This window comes from Cottoperca gobio, chromosome 16 (assembly GCF_900634415.1).
Source record: "Cottoperca gobio chromosome 16, fCotGob3.1, whole genome shotgun sequence".
Taxonomy (NCBI): Eukaryota; Metazoa; Chordata; class Actinopteri; order Perciformes; family Bovichtidae; genus Cottoperca; species Cottoperca gobio.
In genome coordinates this window covers 14,967,884-14,982,944 of record NC_041370.1, presented here as the reverse complement: position 1 = coordinate 14,982,944, position 15,061 = coordinate 14,967,884, and the positions used below count along the sequence as shown (strand labels likewise).

At 37.7% G+C, this 15,061-nt stretch overlaps 1 protein-coding gene across 1 annotated transcript; it reads left to right on the top strand.

The window, feature by feature from the left end:
• The first annotated feature begins 261 nt into the window (after positions 1-261).
• On the top strand, positions 262-13,950 carry LOC115021296 (secretagogin-like). Its single transcript, XM_029451637.1, has 11 exons — positions 262-446; positions 913-983; positions 3,093-3,185; positions 6,359-6,448; positions 7,197-7,253; positions 7,447-7,524; positions 8,058-8,113; positions 8,454-8,499; positions 9,005-9,064; positions 12,481-12,549; positions 13,387-13,950. The coding sequence occupies exons 1-11, from the start codon at positions 377-379 to the stop codon at positions 13,516-13,518; spliced, it is 822 nt and encodes a 273-aa protein (XP_029307497.1). The 5' UTR covers positions 262-376; the 3' UTR covers positions 13,519-13,950.
• The last annotated feature ends 1,111 nt before the right edge of the window (positions 13,951-15,061 follow it).

Genomic DNA, 15,061 nt, shown 5'->3' with positions numbered 1-15,061 from the left:
CCATTTCGTTGTGGATCAATGTTTCACCAAGTCATTCACGCAAATAATTAAAATTAATTAAAATTTTAATTAAAATAATTAAAATAATTTGACAGGCTTTAAAATCACTGCACTGTCTTTTTTGTAACTGTTGTTGAAGATCTGCTTTGTAGTGTAACAATACAGCCACCAGATGGCAAATACAGTGCTACAGTATGCTCTCTCTCTCTTGCACTCACACACACACACACACGCACACACATACACACACTCTCTTACTGAGAAGGTGTGGTTTTTACTAAGACAGAAAGAGCATATGTCAACCAAGCAGGCAACTGAACAGTGCAACACAGTTTGTCTCCTCTGTTGACAGCTTACTTTGCCTTTCTTTATCAAAATGGACAGTGCTTTTGATATCCTGGATGCAGCTGGTTTCCTGGAAATATGGCAACACTTTGATGCAGATGGTGAGTTAATGACATATTTATTTAATCTATTTTGTCCATGTACCCTAAACAGATGGTACAGTACTTTAAAATGCATCTCCTGCTGTCACACAACAGACCGTCCTTATTTGTGATGACAAATGTGATTCCTAGTTGTAGGAAGTAATAAAAAAATGTATGTTAAATATTGTTTTCATTGCAGAATAACTGTCCCGTTTGTGTCTGAAGAAAGTCCTATGTGAACGTATATTGGAAAAAGTACCATTTCACATATGTGCCATGTCTGAAAGGAGCTTGATACAAAATGGAAAGTGCACAGTTACAGCAAGCAGCAAGACTTTACACGGGTCAAACCTATAGTAACCTGAAAATAATTTAGTCGTGACTTTATACGTTCTCACTCAGTATTTGAATTTTGAAACGCATTCATACTTGCTTCACTGGATCTATAGTCTAAGGACTTGTTTGTTTGTGTTTTAATGGACAGATAATGGCTACATTGAGGACAAAGAGCTTGATGACTTTTTCCGTCACATGATGAAGAGACTGGGTCCAAAGGTAAGTCAATTTTGTTTAAATTAATTAATCCATAACTTGCGTGCACGTCAAAGGCAGCTGAACAAGCACGAACATCATTTCCTTCTGCAAATGCATATGAGACTATACTGTGTCAAATATCTAATCAGCCAATCAGATGGCAGCAACTTAATGCATTTAGGAATGAGGACATAGATCTACTGAAGTCAAACAAAGTATCAGAATTGGGAAGAAATGGGATTTAAATGACTTTGAACGTTGGTTGTAGGTTTGAGTATTTCAGAAATCAATAATAATAATACAGTGTAAGTAATGTACATTACTGTTTTTAAACCAAAATCTTGTGAAGTGTATCTTGTCATTTACTTTAATGCACATGGTCTACTAGTACAGTCAACATTTATTGTGAAATTTACCATTAAATTCAATGATCTGCATGAAATGGTAATTCATTTTCTCATGCTTAGGTTAATTATTTAATATAAGACACCATTTATCAACATTAAATCTTGAATCAGATTCTAGGATATACATTTGGCTTCACACACAGACTGCAGTACTTGTGAACTCTGTGTGGGCAGCTGAAGCTTTATGCAGTCATCTCGATGGGGGTGGGGTGAGTAACGATGGCAAGCGAAACACAATTAAAGAGCTCTGGACACTGTCAAAGGAAAAGTTACCTACCTGTTATAATGGAAAATCAAGTGGGCATACAACTATTAGCACATGTTCAGTGTGTGTTTGCTTGTGATTGGACTGCCTCAGACACTAACGGGGTAAAATTAAACAAACAGACCACCGAACACGTCACTTTGTTTCTCTGATGTTTGCTTTTAATTATGAATGCCCCCAGGATAAGTACTGTTGTGCATTTCTCATGATACAGGAAGCCTATTATATTATATTCAGCCATTGGGTGACATTAACCACATGTTTACTTTCTATTTTTTGTCTTTTTATTTCCTCTAGTGAAACAACTCCAGTAATTATGCAGATATTTCTTACATGAAGCAACACATTTTCAATGAATTGCTCTGAATCTGCATGTGATACACTGTAATATATTAGTTAGAACCTGAATACACAAGTTTGTTATGCAGTGTATTTGCTTTCAAAATTTCTGCTTAGCAACAGGAGATCACTGGCGCCAAACATGAGTGTCTGATAAAACTTAACCTGATGAGGAAGACAAATTGTTGTAATGAGCAAGCATCCGGCACCAGCTAGTCGGCAGACTTTGTGCTCTGCACTGCATGAAACCATGAATCAGGCTTCAGCACCGCAGATCAACAGGTTTCTATAGTTACAGTTCAGTGATGGGGGGTTTGTAAAATAACCACAATGGCTGAAAATATTCTCGCCTTCAGTTGCTTCCTGCTTTAGTCTGAGCTCTGGTTGAGAAAGAGTGGTCTGGACAGGAAAAGGAAATATGATTCTTAACTCAGATAAGCACGCAACAAGCTATCGTAGCTTTTTCATCTCACTTTATCCTTTGATATGATCTGCTAGAATATGTTCATACTCCACATCCTGAAGTGCATCACGCTTCATGAGTGAATTTACTCACTGACTGTTTATTATCTATAGCTACGTGCTGTAGACTAATGAGAGAGTTTAGATGGGCTATAAATATTTCACTGAGGTATTTGCAGTAAACTGCTCGCTGGAGCCAAAGGTAGTCAAGTCCTGGACTAACACACTGTACATGCATTAAAACTCACACAATCATGGCACTATGGATTAGAAAAATCTCATATTCAAGGAGGGAATGTTTGTGGTGAGAAACAGTATTTGTTGTGTTTATTAGAAAGACCACGGACATGTAGAGTGAGCAGCATAAACGCTTTACAGGCAGTTACACAGCAAACCTTGAGAGGAAAAAAGGAGATCAAAGGAGTATCCATGGTGACAAATCTTAAAATAACTGTGATTCAGCCGGTTACGTTTTTATCCTTTGATATCGTTTTTTTCAAAAAATAAAATAAAAATGTGACTAAGGATTCAGTGTAAAACAACAAGTAATCAATTAATTACAATTTACTGTATCTACCATTTAACTTTGCCCCATCATATCTGTGTCCAGGTTCATTATGGCTTTAAGTTGCATTTTAATCTGTTGTGTCTCTACAGGAGAAAGTGACTGAAGAGAAAGTCCAGAGGCTGAAGCAAAGGTTTATGTCCGCCTACGATGTCACTGCTGATGGGAAACTACAGATTCAGGAGGTACTATACAATTTCTACGTCTAAAATCTCTCCCTCATTCACTTGATTTCCTTCATATGTAAGAAAGGGTATTTTATAGTTAGTGAAGATGAACTCTTGATATATAAAATCCTCCTTCATAGTTATGGTCCATAACAAACTAAGCAGTTTGGCATCATCCAGCAGCAGGTCAACTCCCTCACTACACCACTTTCTCCGTCACCATCTGCTAACTTCCTCTTTATTCTACATGCATCTTCCTCTCCTCCGCCCCTTCTTTTTTTCTCTCTCTCTCTCTCTCTCTCTCTCTCTCTCTCTCTCTCTCTCTCTCTCTCTCTCTCTCTCTCTCTCTCTCTCTCTCATATATATGTATCCATAACAATGATGCAGCTTGTACTATGCAGCTGTTTAAGGTCATTTTGATTGCATTGCTTTTTCAGTCTCCAGTCAGAGTAATCGATGCAGCGCTTGGCACAGCAGCAGTGCTTCATAGACCATTCATTAGGTCAATCACTTAATGCATTGTCCTCATAGACCCCACATGCTTTGGCTTTTACTCATACTGTAGAGCTAGAAAATAAAATCAATACAATACACTTACACTGATTCACTGTGGCTGATGCAGGAACAGTATGGTCAAACCTCTTTGTAGCTACACGCCCTGCCAACTAGGCACCCATCCGACTGTTTCTTTTCCGAATTGATACCCGTGCATTTTTCTTTTCCAAATGTAAAATCTGTATACCTCACTGTTTGAATCTTATTGGAACATTAACATATGTTATGTGACTTAATGAATGTAGCTGATAGCAGAAACACCGTCATTGACAAAGAAACTGTACACACAATACTGTACAGTACTGTATTTAGTGTGGATTGCTCATACATGTTCAAAACCTGATCTACCTTTTGAGGCCAGTGTCTGACTGGGTGATCCAGCGACTCAGACGGGTGCTTCCCTAAGAACAGTAAGAATATAGGACTAGGCTCATGTTGTGAACATACATGATAAATATGTCTCTACTGACTAGTTTTTGTCTTCTATTTCTCCTTATATGTTCGACTCTCCTCTACAAATAGCACTAGGAAGAAGTTAGGGAGCCCATCCCAAAGCATTAGTATCCTGTGCACTTGTAGCATACTTAATTAATGGCAATGATCCTGAATTGAGAAACTTGTCATGGATCTGGCAGAGACTCACTTTTACTCACTTCAGTGGTGGATACTTGATTAAATGAGGGTTTCAACTTGTCATCCATCATCTTTTAACTGCCATCTATAAAGCTCTATACAGTCTGAAGAGTTACACTCTACTGGTGTATGCGTAGGTGTATGTTATTACCCCTTGTGTCTCACTTTAAAAAAGGTGTGCCCGATGTCCTTAGAGGACAAAATGTCCATCCATCCATCGTCTACCGCTTATCCGGGGTCAGGTCGTGGGGGCAGCAGCAGTTCCAGTAAGGAACCCCAAACTTCCCTTCTCCGGGTCACATCCTCCAGCTCCAACTGAGGGATCCCGAGGCGTTCCCAGGCCAGTGAGGAGATAGGACGTGCCTGGAACACCTCCCTAGGGAGGCGCCCAGGTGGCATCCTTAATAGATGCCCGAACCACCTCAACTGGCTCCTTTCAACGTAAAGGAGCAGCGGCTCTACTCCGAGTCTCTCACGGATGGCTGAGCTTCTCACCCTATCTCTAAGGGAGACGCCAGCCACCCGTCTGAGAAAACACATTTCGGCCGCTTGTACCCGTGATCTCGTTCTTTCGGTCATGACCCAGCCTTCATGTCAGTAGGTGAGGGTATGAACGAAGATCGACCGGTAGATTGAGAGCTTTGCCTTCTGGCTGCGTCATAATTTCACTGTTGTTATTCATTTTTTATTATTTTTATTATTGTCTGTACACTAAATGCTAGGGTTTTCACAGTCTGGGATTTATCAATGATTAGCAGCAGAAAAGCACTTGTTACCTTAGAAGCACATGTCCCCTTCCTAGAACTGCTATAATAATACTATCTATTGATATTATTTTCCACTTTTACTGAGTAAAGTTTTTATCAACATCAGTTCTGATCAAAATTACAAAATATTGATTAATTTTCAGAATGTTTTTGTTTGTTACATAATGCCACTGTTGCTTTTTATGAAAGGAAAACATAGATATATTTTCTGTATAATAGGGGGGGTATTTCTTTTCACAGTCTCATGTGTCTGATTTGCAACAACATTGATTTTGATACATTGAATCAAACTTGTGTAGAACTTAAAAATTGTTGTTTTAATGGGGACATTTTTATTCTTAAAAGGTCTGCTTGTCTGTATTTTGTCTACACGGTTATATACTTATTTTAGGAGATGAGGTTTAACTTCTAAAAAGAAAACTCACATTTTGCTAAAATCTATGCCATATGCAATGCCAGAAGCAATAACCAGCCAAAATGACAAAAATGAAAATCCATAGTGAGGGTTAAGACAAGACTACTGTGGGTATTATAAATATGCTACTTTGTTATCCAATTACTGACAGTAAGTGTTTCTTTCCTGAACTCTGGAGTTGCCAGCACTGTTGGTGCATTGCGCTTTTTTCCGACTGTTCTTTAGCTTTGTGAATCAATTGGCCGCAGTGTCATTTTGTATTATAAATAGATTGATGATGGAGGCCAGTTTAATCTGCTAATGGAGTGCTGATACTATTAAAGAAGGACAGGAAAGAACATGAACTGGAGAGGAGCCAGGACGAACTGGTGTAGTGCTGCAAATCACAGTAAACATAAATTCTCACACGTCCCTCGTATGTAGCAATGCAGATATTTTCAGTTTGCGGAGGTTGAGAGAGATCTGTTGCTGAAACTTCTGCTGCCATCCAATAAAGGTGAATTCAAATAGAAAGTCTCTTATACTGTACAGTGTCGACAGTTTATCAGGATAATCCATAAGCTTCATTGACACAAATGTCAATAGTCATTGGATCGATTTCTTCTGTAGAAAATCAAACTAATTAAAACTGACCCCTGATCTGATCAGAATTACAACACCAGACCAGGTTAGACAATTGTTCTGGAGTTTACATGACTGCTCTACACTTGGTTCTTCTCTCTTTTAGAATAAAATGGACAATACTTAACCAGATAGAAAGCCTCATAGAATTGCATTATCCAATCACTGCTGCCTGTTCTGGCCTCTGCCCTGTTTTCTAGTTGGCCAATATGATCCTCCCTGAAGATGAGAACTTCCTGTTAATTTTCCGCAGAGAAACTCCTCTGGACAACAGTGTTGACTTCATGAAGGTAAGATAAAAGATTATAAACTATTAGGAATAGATTGGTTATAATGTGTCACTGAAAGGCTATAAGACCAGTATTATACAGGAGCATTAAACTAGTACTACACACCTGTGGTAAAACAATCTTGTGCATGCGGCTGAGAGCAACAACAGTGTGCGTGCAGTGTAGTGTATTACCGTCTGCCACCTCGTTCACTGGCCAGGAGCTGCACATGGTTGCTCAGGCTCAACACGCTACCAGCAGCTGGTGGGCAGCACAGTTGTGCTTGGTAAATAATGTAGCTAACAGCTAGCGTCAATGGAGGTTGCATTATGATGCGTTCAATTTGTATTTAGTAAGCATTTGTATTGGGCAAAGGTAAACTATAACGTTGTCGTTGAACGAAATTGTGACCGGGGCATCTCTAACACTATTTGTAGAATTAGATTCCAGTGGCGGGATAACGTAAAACAGTTGCAACACATTCAAGTATGAGGAAGTCTCCCAACAACCTCAGCACTATGATTCTAAACTGACTTAAGTAGTGGTGATAACATGCATTGCAGGGTTGTTTTTTTTGATAATGTTTCAATTACAAGTTGCATCTAATCAAGTGTGATATTTTTAACAGTGAATCACAGTTCTCATTGTAAATGTTGCATCAGAAAAACACAACATAATAACACTACTTGCTATGATGACTAGTTCAAATTCACCTTTCACCACTGTTGCACATTGCATGTCAGCATTTGCCCTTTCCTGCACACTGTAGATATGGAGGAAATACGATGTTGACTGCAGCGGCTACATATCAGCTCGGGAGCTTAAGGTAAAGTTGCCAACACAACAAAATGCACATCCCTTCACACAACCGAACCAGTTATACATGTTTTTTCTGTATGAGGAACCAAATTCATTGACAAATAATGACTGTAGCCCTCAGCCACTATTTCAGATGTTTGTCCTCTTCCTCGCTATAAAATCCTGGAATGTCTGACGATGAGATAAACTTTTGTTCTTAGGCCTTCCTGGGAGATCTGTTCCAACAACATCACAAGGATGTCTCATCTGATAAACTGGAGGAGTACACAGACACAATGGTAGTAATACAGCTTTAGCATCTAAGGTGTTTTTAGTCAGGTGTGAACAACAAATCTTTGTTGAAATCGGCAAGAGGAGAGCTAGTTATTGTTAGCTGTTAGCAGCTGGTGGGCAGCACAGTCCTGCTTGGCTAAATAACGGAGCTAACAGCTGAAGTTAATGGAGTAAAGATTTGGATTGGGCGAAGCTCAATTTTAACGCTATCATGATGTTTTCAAATGTAATCTTGTAAAATGTAGATTTCTGGGAGAAAATTGAATAAATACAGTTGTTTGAAGATGTTTTCCCAGCAATATAAAATAGATATTAGAGAGATAATTATAACCTGTTTAACTTCCTAACAAACCAGTCTCTAAACGGTAATAAATTAATTGAAATGGAAAATCCAATCACCATGCTTATTTTCACAAAAAGAAGTTGAAAAGACTGAAAAGAAAAGACAGTGCGAGTGAGAAAGAAAGAAGCCAGAAAGAGAGATTCACAGTCGCTGAAGGTTTTTTTTATGTCTCAGTACCTCTCGTTTTTCTTGCAGATGAAAATCTTTGACAAAAACAAGGATGGCTTTTTGGATTTGAACGACTTGGCCAGGTACTTTTCAAAGAGCAGGAAGATCTATTTTAAAAAGTCTATGTTAAGATGTCTGTCACCTGTAATTGTATTTGCATTACTCAAGTGACAGATGGTTATAATGTTCATAAAAAGAGATTTATCACATTTTGCCAAATGTTAACTGAGAGAGCTAAAAGCAACTGAATGGGGATTTCTACATTGTTACTTCGGTATTACAGTAGAACAAAATACTAAACTCTGACTATTAGTGTTTTGATTACGAAGAAAAAAATAAAAAGATGCACCAACCTGTGGTGAACTCTTAAATAAATCTTGACTATTTCATCGCAATAATAACTCGTTTTTCCACCTCCATTAGGATCTTGGCTTTAGAGGAGAACTTCCTCCTCCAGTTCCAAATGGATGTAAGTGTATTCTACATATTTTTCTTTAATATTTGTCAGTAGTGTAGTGTATACCAACATCTAGGTACTTTTCAATACTTTTTTGTTAAAATCGGTTAAGTATTAGAACTTCGCAATGTTCACAACTTGTTGTAGGACAAATGTGGTGTTTCTATAGTTTCAGACAGTCCAGTAAATATTACCTTAGATTAGTCATTTACTCTATGTAGAAAATTAAAAAGTTAAGATTTTCATTATAAATGCATTTCGACACTCGTCGTTTATCCGATATTGATAGTATAGAATCCCTATTGTTTTAGTTTCATGTATTGTTTCCATTTAGAGTATTGTGATACTTAACTATTGTATTGGTATCAAAATCAAAATGTCGGTATTGTGACAACACTATTTGGCAGTTGAAAACATAAGTAAATCATGTGGCAACCGTTAATTAAGTTCTGTTCTGTTATTTTAAACTCATTTCTCTCCTCCAATATTCTCACAACTCCTCTCTTCTTTTCCCAAGGCCAGCGGTAAAGACGAGAGAAAGAGAGACTTTATGAAGATCTTTGAACATTATGATGTTGTAAGTACAACAACACACTGGGTGGGACACAGATGATGACTGCTATTTCATAAGTTTATGTCCTACAGGAAACTATGTGACAATATGGACAATTAACACAGAGGGCTTCTGACCAAAAGGTTGCAGGTTTGTATTGTCAGCTAGCCTGTAGGAAATGCTATGTTGCAGAGGAGGACAGCAAACACTCTCTCTCAATATCTTACTTTATAGATATATAAAGATATACAAAAGAAATCCAGCCCAATTGACACTCTCAAATTTGCATAATGTGGCATTCGTCTGATACATTTTGTATTATTAAGTGATACACTATCAACAGGTTAGACATGCGTATCTGTATATGTTTACTTTTCCGATCCGATGAAAAGTTGGACGTATTTGGACTCTAACAAATTTTCGTATGCCGGTTTCTGTCATACGGATATGTGTGACACGGCCTTTATATCATGTTCATGACCTTTCCTGTAAAGTGCAAGTACAAATGGCCCGTGTGTTAATTCTGCCTCACTTACTTTAATGCTTGGAGAAGTTTTGTGACCTGTGGGCACCATCAGCCTCCAGTCACTCATGTTTCACACTGTGGCTGCTTTTATCAAGCACTTAACAAACACTTAACACTTAATAAAGCCAGTTTTATTTGTTACTGTGTACCGCCCTCCTGGTCCGTATTCTGAATTTCTATCTGAATTCTCAGAATTTTTATCAAGTTTAGTCCTTAAAACAGATAAAGTAATTATTGTAGGTGACTTTAATATTCATGTGGATGTTGATAGTGACAGCCTTAATAATGCATTTATCTCAATATTAGATTCAATTGGGTTCAGTCAGAATGTACATGAACCAACTCTCTGTTTAAACCACACTCTGGACCTTGTTCTGGGATATGGTGTTGAAATTGAAAGTTTATCAGTGTGTCCACATAATCCTCTTTTATCAGACCATTTTTTAATAACTTTTGAAGTCCTGTTACTGGACTACAAGCCAGTAGGCAAAATATCCTACGCTCGATGTCTATCTGAAAGTGCTGTGACTAAATTTAAGGAAGTGATTCCATCAGCACTTAATTCAATACCAGGACTCAATATCAATATAATGGAGGACTTTAGTCCCTCCCAAATGAATCATCTTGTTGATAGCGCTGCAGCCTCACTGCCAATAACACTCGACTCTGTCGCTCCTCTAAAGAAGAAGATCATAAAACAGAAAAAGAAAGCTCCATGGCTTAATTTACAAACTAAAACAAAAATCGAGAAATCTTGAAAGTAAATGGCGTTCCACTAAATTGGAAGAATCTCGTTTAGTCTGGTTAGATCATCTTAAAACGTATAAGAAGGCTCTCCGTAATGCCAGAGCAGCTTATTACTCTTCCTTAATAGAAGAAAATAAGAACAACCCCAGGTTTCTTTTCAGCACTGTAGCCAGGCTGACAGAGAGCCACAGCTCTACAGAGCCTTCTGTTCCTATATCTCTCAGTAGTGACGACTTCATGAGCTTCTTTAACGATAAAATTATAATTATTAGAGACAAAATTAATCTCCTCCTGACCTCAATTGGTAATGACTTAACTTCAACTGCCGGAATTTTAAAAACATCTGTAACTCCTGAAATATATCTAGACTGTTTTACTCCAATCAACCTTAACCAACTAACTTCAACAATCTCATCGTCTAAGCCATCAACCTGTCTTTTAGACCCGATTCCAACTAAACTGTTTAAAGAAGTTTTACCCTTAATTAACACCTCGTTATTAAATATGATCAACCTGTCTCTATTATCTGGCTACGTACCACAATCCTTTAAAGTAGCTGTAATAAAACCACTTCTTAAAAAGCCTAGTCTTGATCCAGAGGTTTTAGCCAACTATAGGCCGATATCTAACCTTCCCTTTCTCGCTAAAATCCTTGAGAATGCAATTGCAAAACAGTTATGTGATTTTTTTATATAATAATAGTTTATTTGAGGTTTTTCAATCTGGATTTAGAGTTCATCATAGCACAGAGACGGCACTGGTGAAAGTTACCAATGACCTTCTATTGGCATCAGACAAAGGACTTGTCTCTGTTCTTGTCTTGTTAGACCTCAGTGCTGCTTTCGACACTGTTGATCATGACATTCTACGACAGAGACTGGAACATTGTGTTGGCATAAAAGGAACCGCACTAAGCTGGTTCAAGTCCTATTTATCTGAGCGATCTCAATTTGTACTTGTTAACGATAAATCCTCCATGCCAGCCAAAGTCAGTCTTGGAGTTCCGCAGGGTTCTGTACTTGGACCGATTCTATTCACCTTATAAATGCTTCCTTTGGGCAATATTATAAGGAACCACTCTATAAACTTTCATTGTTATGCGGATGATACCCAATTATATCAATTAAACCAGATGAAACCAATCAATTGGCTAAACTTCAAGCATGCCTTAAGGACATAAAAACTTGGATGTCTAGCAACTTTTTGATGTTAAACACAGACAAAACTGAAGTTATTATACATGGCCCTAAACTCTGGATTAGCCCCTAGTTATGCTGCTATAGGCTTAGACTGCCGGGGGACACCTCCCTGCTCTCTTCCTTCTCTTCCTCTCTCCTCCCTCTCTTCTTCTCCCTCTCCATCTGTATGCATTTATGTAAATGTATGTTAGTAACTCATCATCCGGGGCATCATCCCCGGAGTGTCTGTCTCTCATGTGGCAGGTTGCCACTGATAAAGTTTACGTCAGGATCATGAATCGTGGCTGCGCCTGCTGCCCTGGTCCTGCTGGACACCGGGAAGCCTTTTTGACATTTTCCTGGATTCATCCATACTTTCTTTTTTTTTTCAACACAACACAATTTCTGTCAAATGTTGTATTTGTACTATGTTGTTTATCCTGTACACACGACATCTATTGCACGTCTGTCTGTCCTGGGAGAGGGATCCCTCCTCAGTTGCTCTCCCTGAGGTTTCTTCCATTTTTCCCCCTTTAATTTTGGGGTTTCTTTTAGGAAGTTTTTCCTTGTGCGATGCGAGGGTCTAAGGACAGAGGGTGTCGTAACCTGTACAGTCTGTAAAGCACACTGAGACAAATGTATAATTTGTGATATTGGGCTATACAAATACATTTGATTTGATTTGATTTAACAGCAACTAGCAGCTTTTGTGTGAAGGGTTACAAGCATCAATTTATTTCTCTACAATTTGTGTGTATTTCAAATAAATGTAATGTGAATAGCTATATGATTAGCAGGCAAAACACTCCTGGGTTCTTTCTATAGCTACTCCAAGGCATGCTGGGAAGTGTTTCTGTCCTACTAATGAACCAAAGGAATACGCCCAGAAAAGGAGGACAAATGACTGAGTGAATAATGTGAGTGGGATGTGAATTAGATGAAGTAATCCTCCATTTCTGTCTTTTCCCTTTTCTTTCTTGCCTGTTCAGAGTAAGACAGGAGCGCTGGAGGGTCCTGAGGTGGACGGCTTTGTCAAAGACATGATGGGGCTGGTCAGGGTACGACACTATGATGCTGTTTTTTGAGAACATGCTTTCTGACAGAGCGTTGTTTACCAAAAATGTACGATTACTGTAATTTACAGGTATATATATCACATATTGCTGATAATATTCCTTCTCCATGTCCTGTACACGTAGGGCTTGGTATTGAACCCCCAATACCTTTTAGGTACCTGCCAAAATCTCTAACAATAGAAATTACTGAGAATTAATTATTTCAGTTAAATGCACAAATATCATATCATATCAACTTGTCGACCTTGAAGATTCACTACTTTCTATGAAATATAATTATAAGAATAAAATGAATTTTTAATTGATGGTAATATTAAGCAATTTTGGGATGCTACTCTGGACTCTGTAATATTAAAATGGACATTTCTTTTGACAATTTATATACACAAACTAGGGCTGCACGATATGAGGAAAATATGGAATATGAGATAAAACAATATTATTTGTGATATATAAACAGATATTAAAGTGTACTCAGTTGGACCTTTCCAACATTATTTTATTGAACTGAACACAAAAAGGCACCAATAAAAAAAAGAATTAGTTACATTTTAAAGTCAGTGCAATCTCGCAGTGTAGCCCTAACACAAACCTTTAGTCTGTTAATGAAGAATATTAATCAAATACAAAAATTGTTGTTACTTGCAGCCCGACAACTCTCTATAAAACCGCAAGTTTTTTGACTGGAAAATTCAGAATTATTAACGCTTGAAGATCTGCTGAGCACTTAATGTGACACCACTCTGGCATAGTGTTGTTTACGGACTATAAGTATAATGTCTTTCCACTCTCCCTCTCTCTTCTGTCTGTCCTCTCCAGCCCAATCTCACAGGTCCTGAGCTGGACAAACTGCGAGGCGTCCTGCTGCGTCACTGTGACGTCAACAAGGACGGAAAGATCCAGAGAAATGAGCTGGCTCTGTGTCTGGGAGTCAAACCTAAACTTAGTTAGAGAGCTGTATTATGAGATGGTATCATGAAACAAGCACTCTGTATTCGTTGTATAGTCAACAATGGTAGAATGTGGTGTTTTGATACAGATCAGTCTAATTACTCGGATATTTAAGGTCAATATTTATACAGTTATTTGATCCTGGAAGTGATAGAAACAATTTGATATCGTGTGATGAAAAATAAAATCAAAGTCTGCAGATCTTCTATAACTTGAAATCTTTTCTCGTGCATGAAGAAAAGCAAGAGATGTGAATGTTTTTTGGATAATAAGAATGTGCTGTGAGATTTGTGGCATATTAATCAGTTGGTCGGTGCTGGAGTTGTTTGGCCATTTGCATGTTTCTCTGTCAAAGAAGGCTTAAGTATAGTATGTTGTTGTAATTGTAATATCACGCGCTGCAGAGGAAATAAATAGATGAAGTGATGCATATTGTTTTCTTTTTTCCCTACTGTAATGTAACAGCTCTTTTAAATAAATATAAATTAAACTCTTAAACTTAGTCAAAATGTAAACAAAAAATAATTAAATTAGGTTTTCTTTACTTACTGAGGGAGGTAACGTTTTGATCTGATAATGTAATATAGCATTAGTGTTAATCCTAAAACCATCATTTTATATAGCAAATCAGAATTGTATCATTAAAACATCTTTAAAAGAAACCTTAGTTATGTTTACAAGTGTTGACAAGCTGTTACAATATTATATATTATATATAAGGCAGAAATGCTGTAAGAATTAGAAATAATTATGTAAATGATTCAAAATTTAAAGCTTTTTCTAAAAGCATTCAAAACACTATACTGATGGTGGTCCAATATGAGGAATGAATTACAATAGAATAGTTTCTTGAATTTCACATTCTCCATGCAATGACACTTTTTTTAAATAACACATTATTGCAGAAAAATATTTGGTGACATTGAAGAGCCACCAGAAGTGAGGGAAAGCGTTCTTTGTATGAAGAACTACAGCATAAAATAATATGACCATATATGAATCACGAAACAAAACTAACATCTCGTAAAGAACAACAAAGCCCCTGGTCATGTAAACTTGATATTCTTTGTGTAAATCAATATAGCTGTAGAGGTTAACTGAGGCCTTAACATCTGAACTGTTTCATCTCCAGACACAATGTAACTTCTCCTGTGAGATGCACCGAGCCGACAGGTCGAGTCTTTGTTTGTTAAATCTAAGCCAGAGATTGAAAACCAGCATGGTTAAGTAGATGGAAACCCCCCCGGCCACTAAAAGGGAGCTAATGGTGCGGACCTAAAAGCTTCACTCTGCCTCAGACCGCCTGATTGCCTTTCAAGTCCCCACAAAGCTGTAGTGTTTGGTTTGATCTAGTCTCCATCTTTGTCTGTGTGTGTTTTCATTAAACAGAGAGACACAACGACAAACATTAAACGACAAACAAAAAGAGACTTTAGATAGTGTGTTTTTGTACAGTAAATAGATACACTTATGTAAGTGTTTGCGTGTGTGTATTGTGCTTTACAGTGAAGGGCTTACGATTGTGTGTATTTGTGTGGGCAGA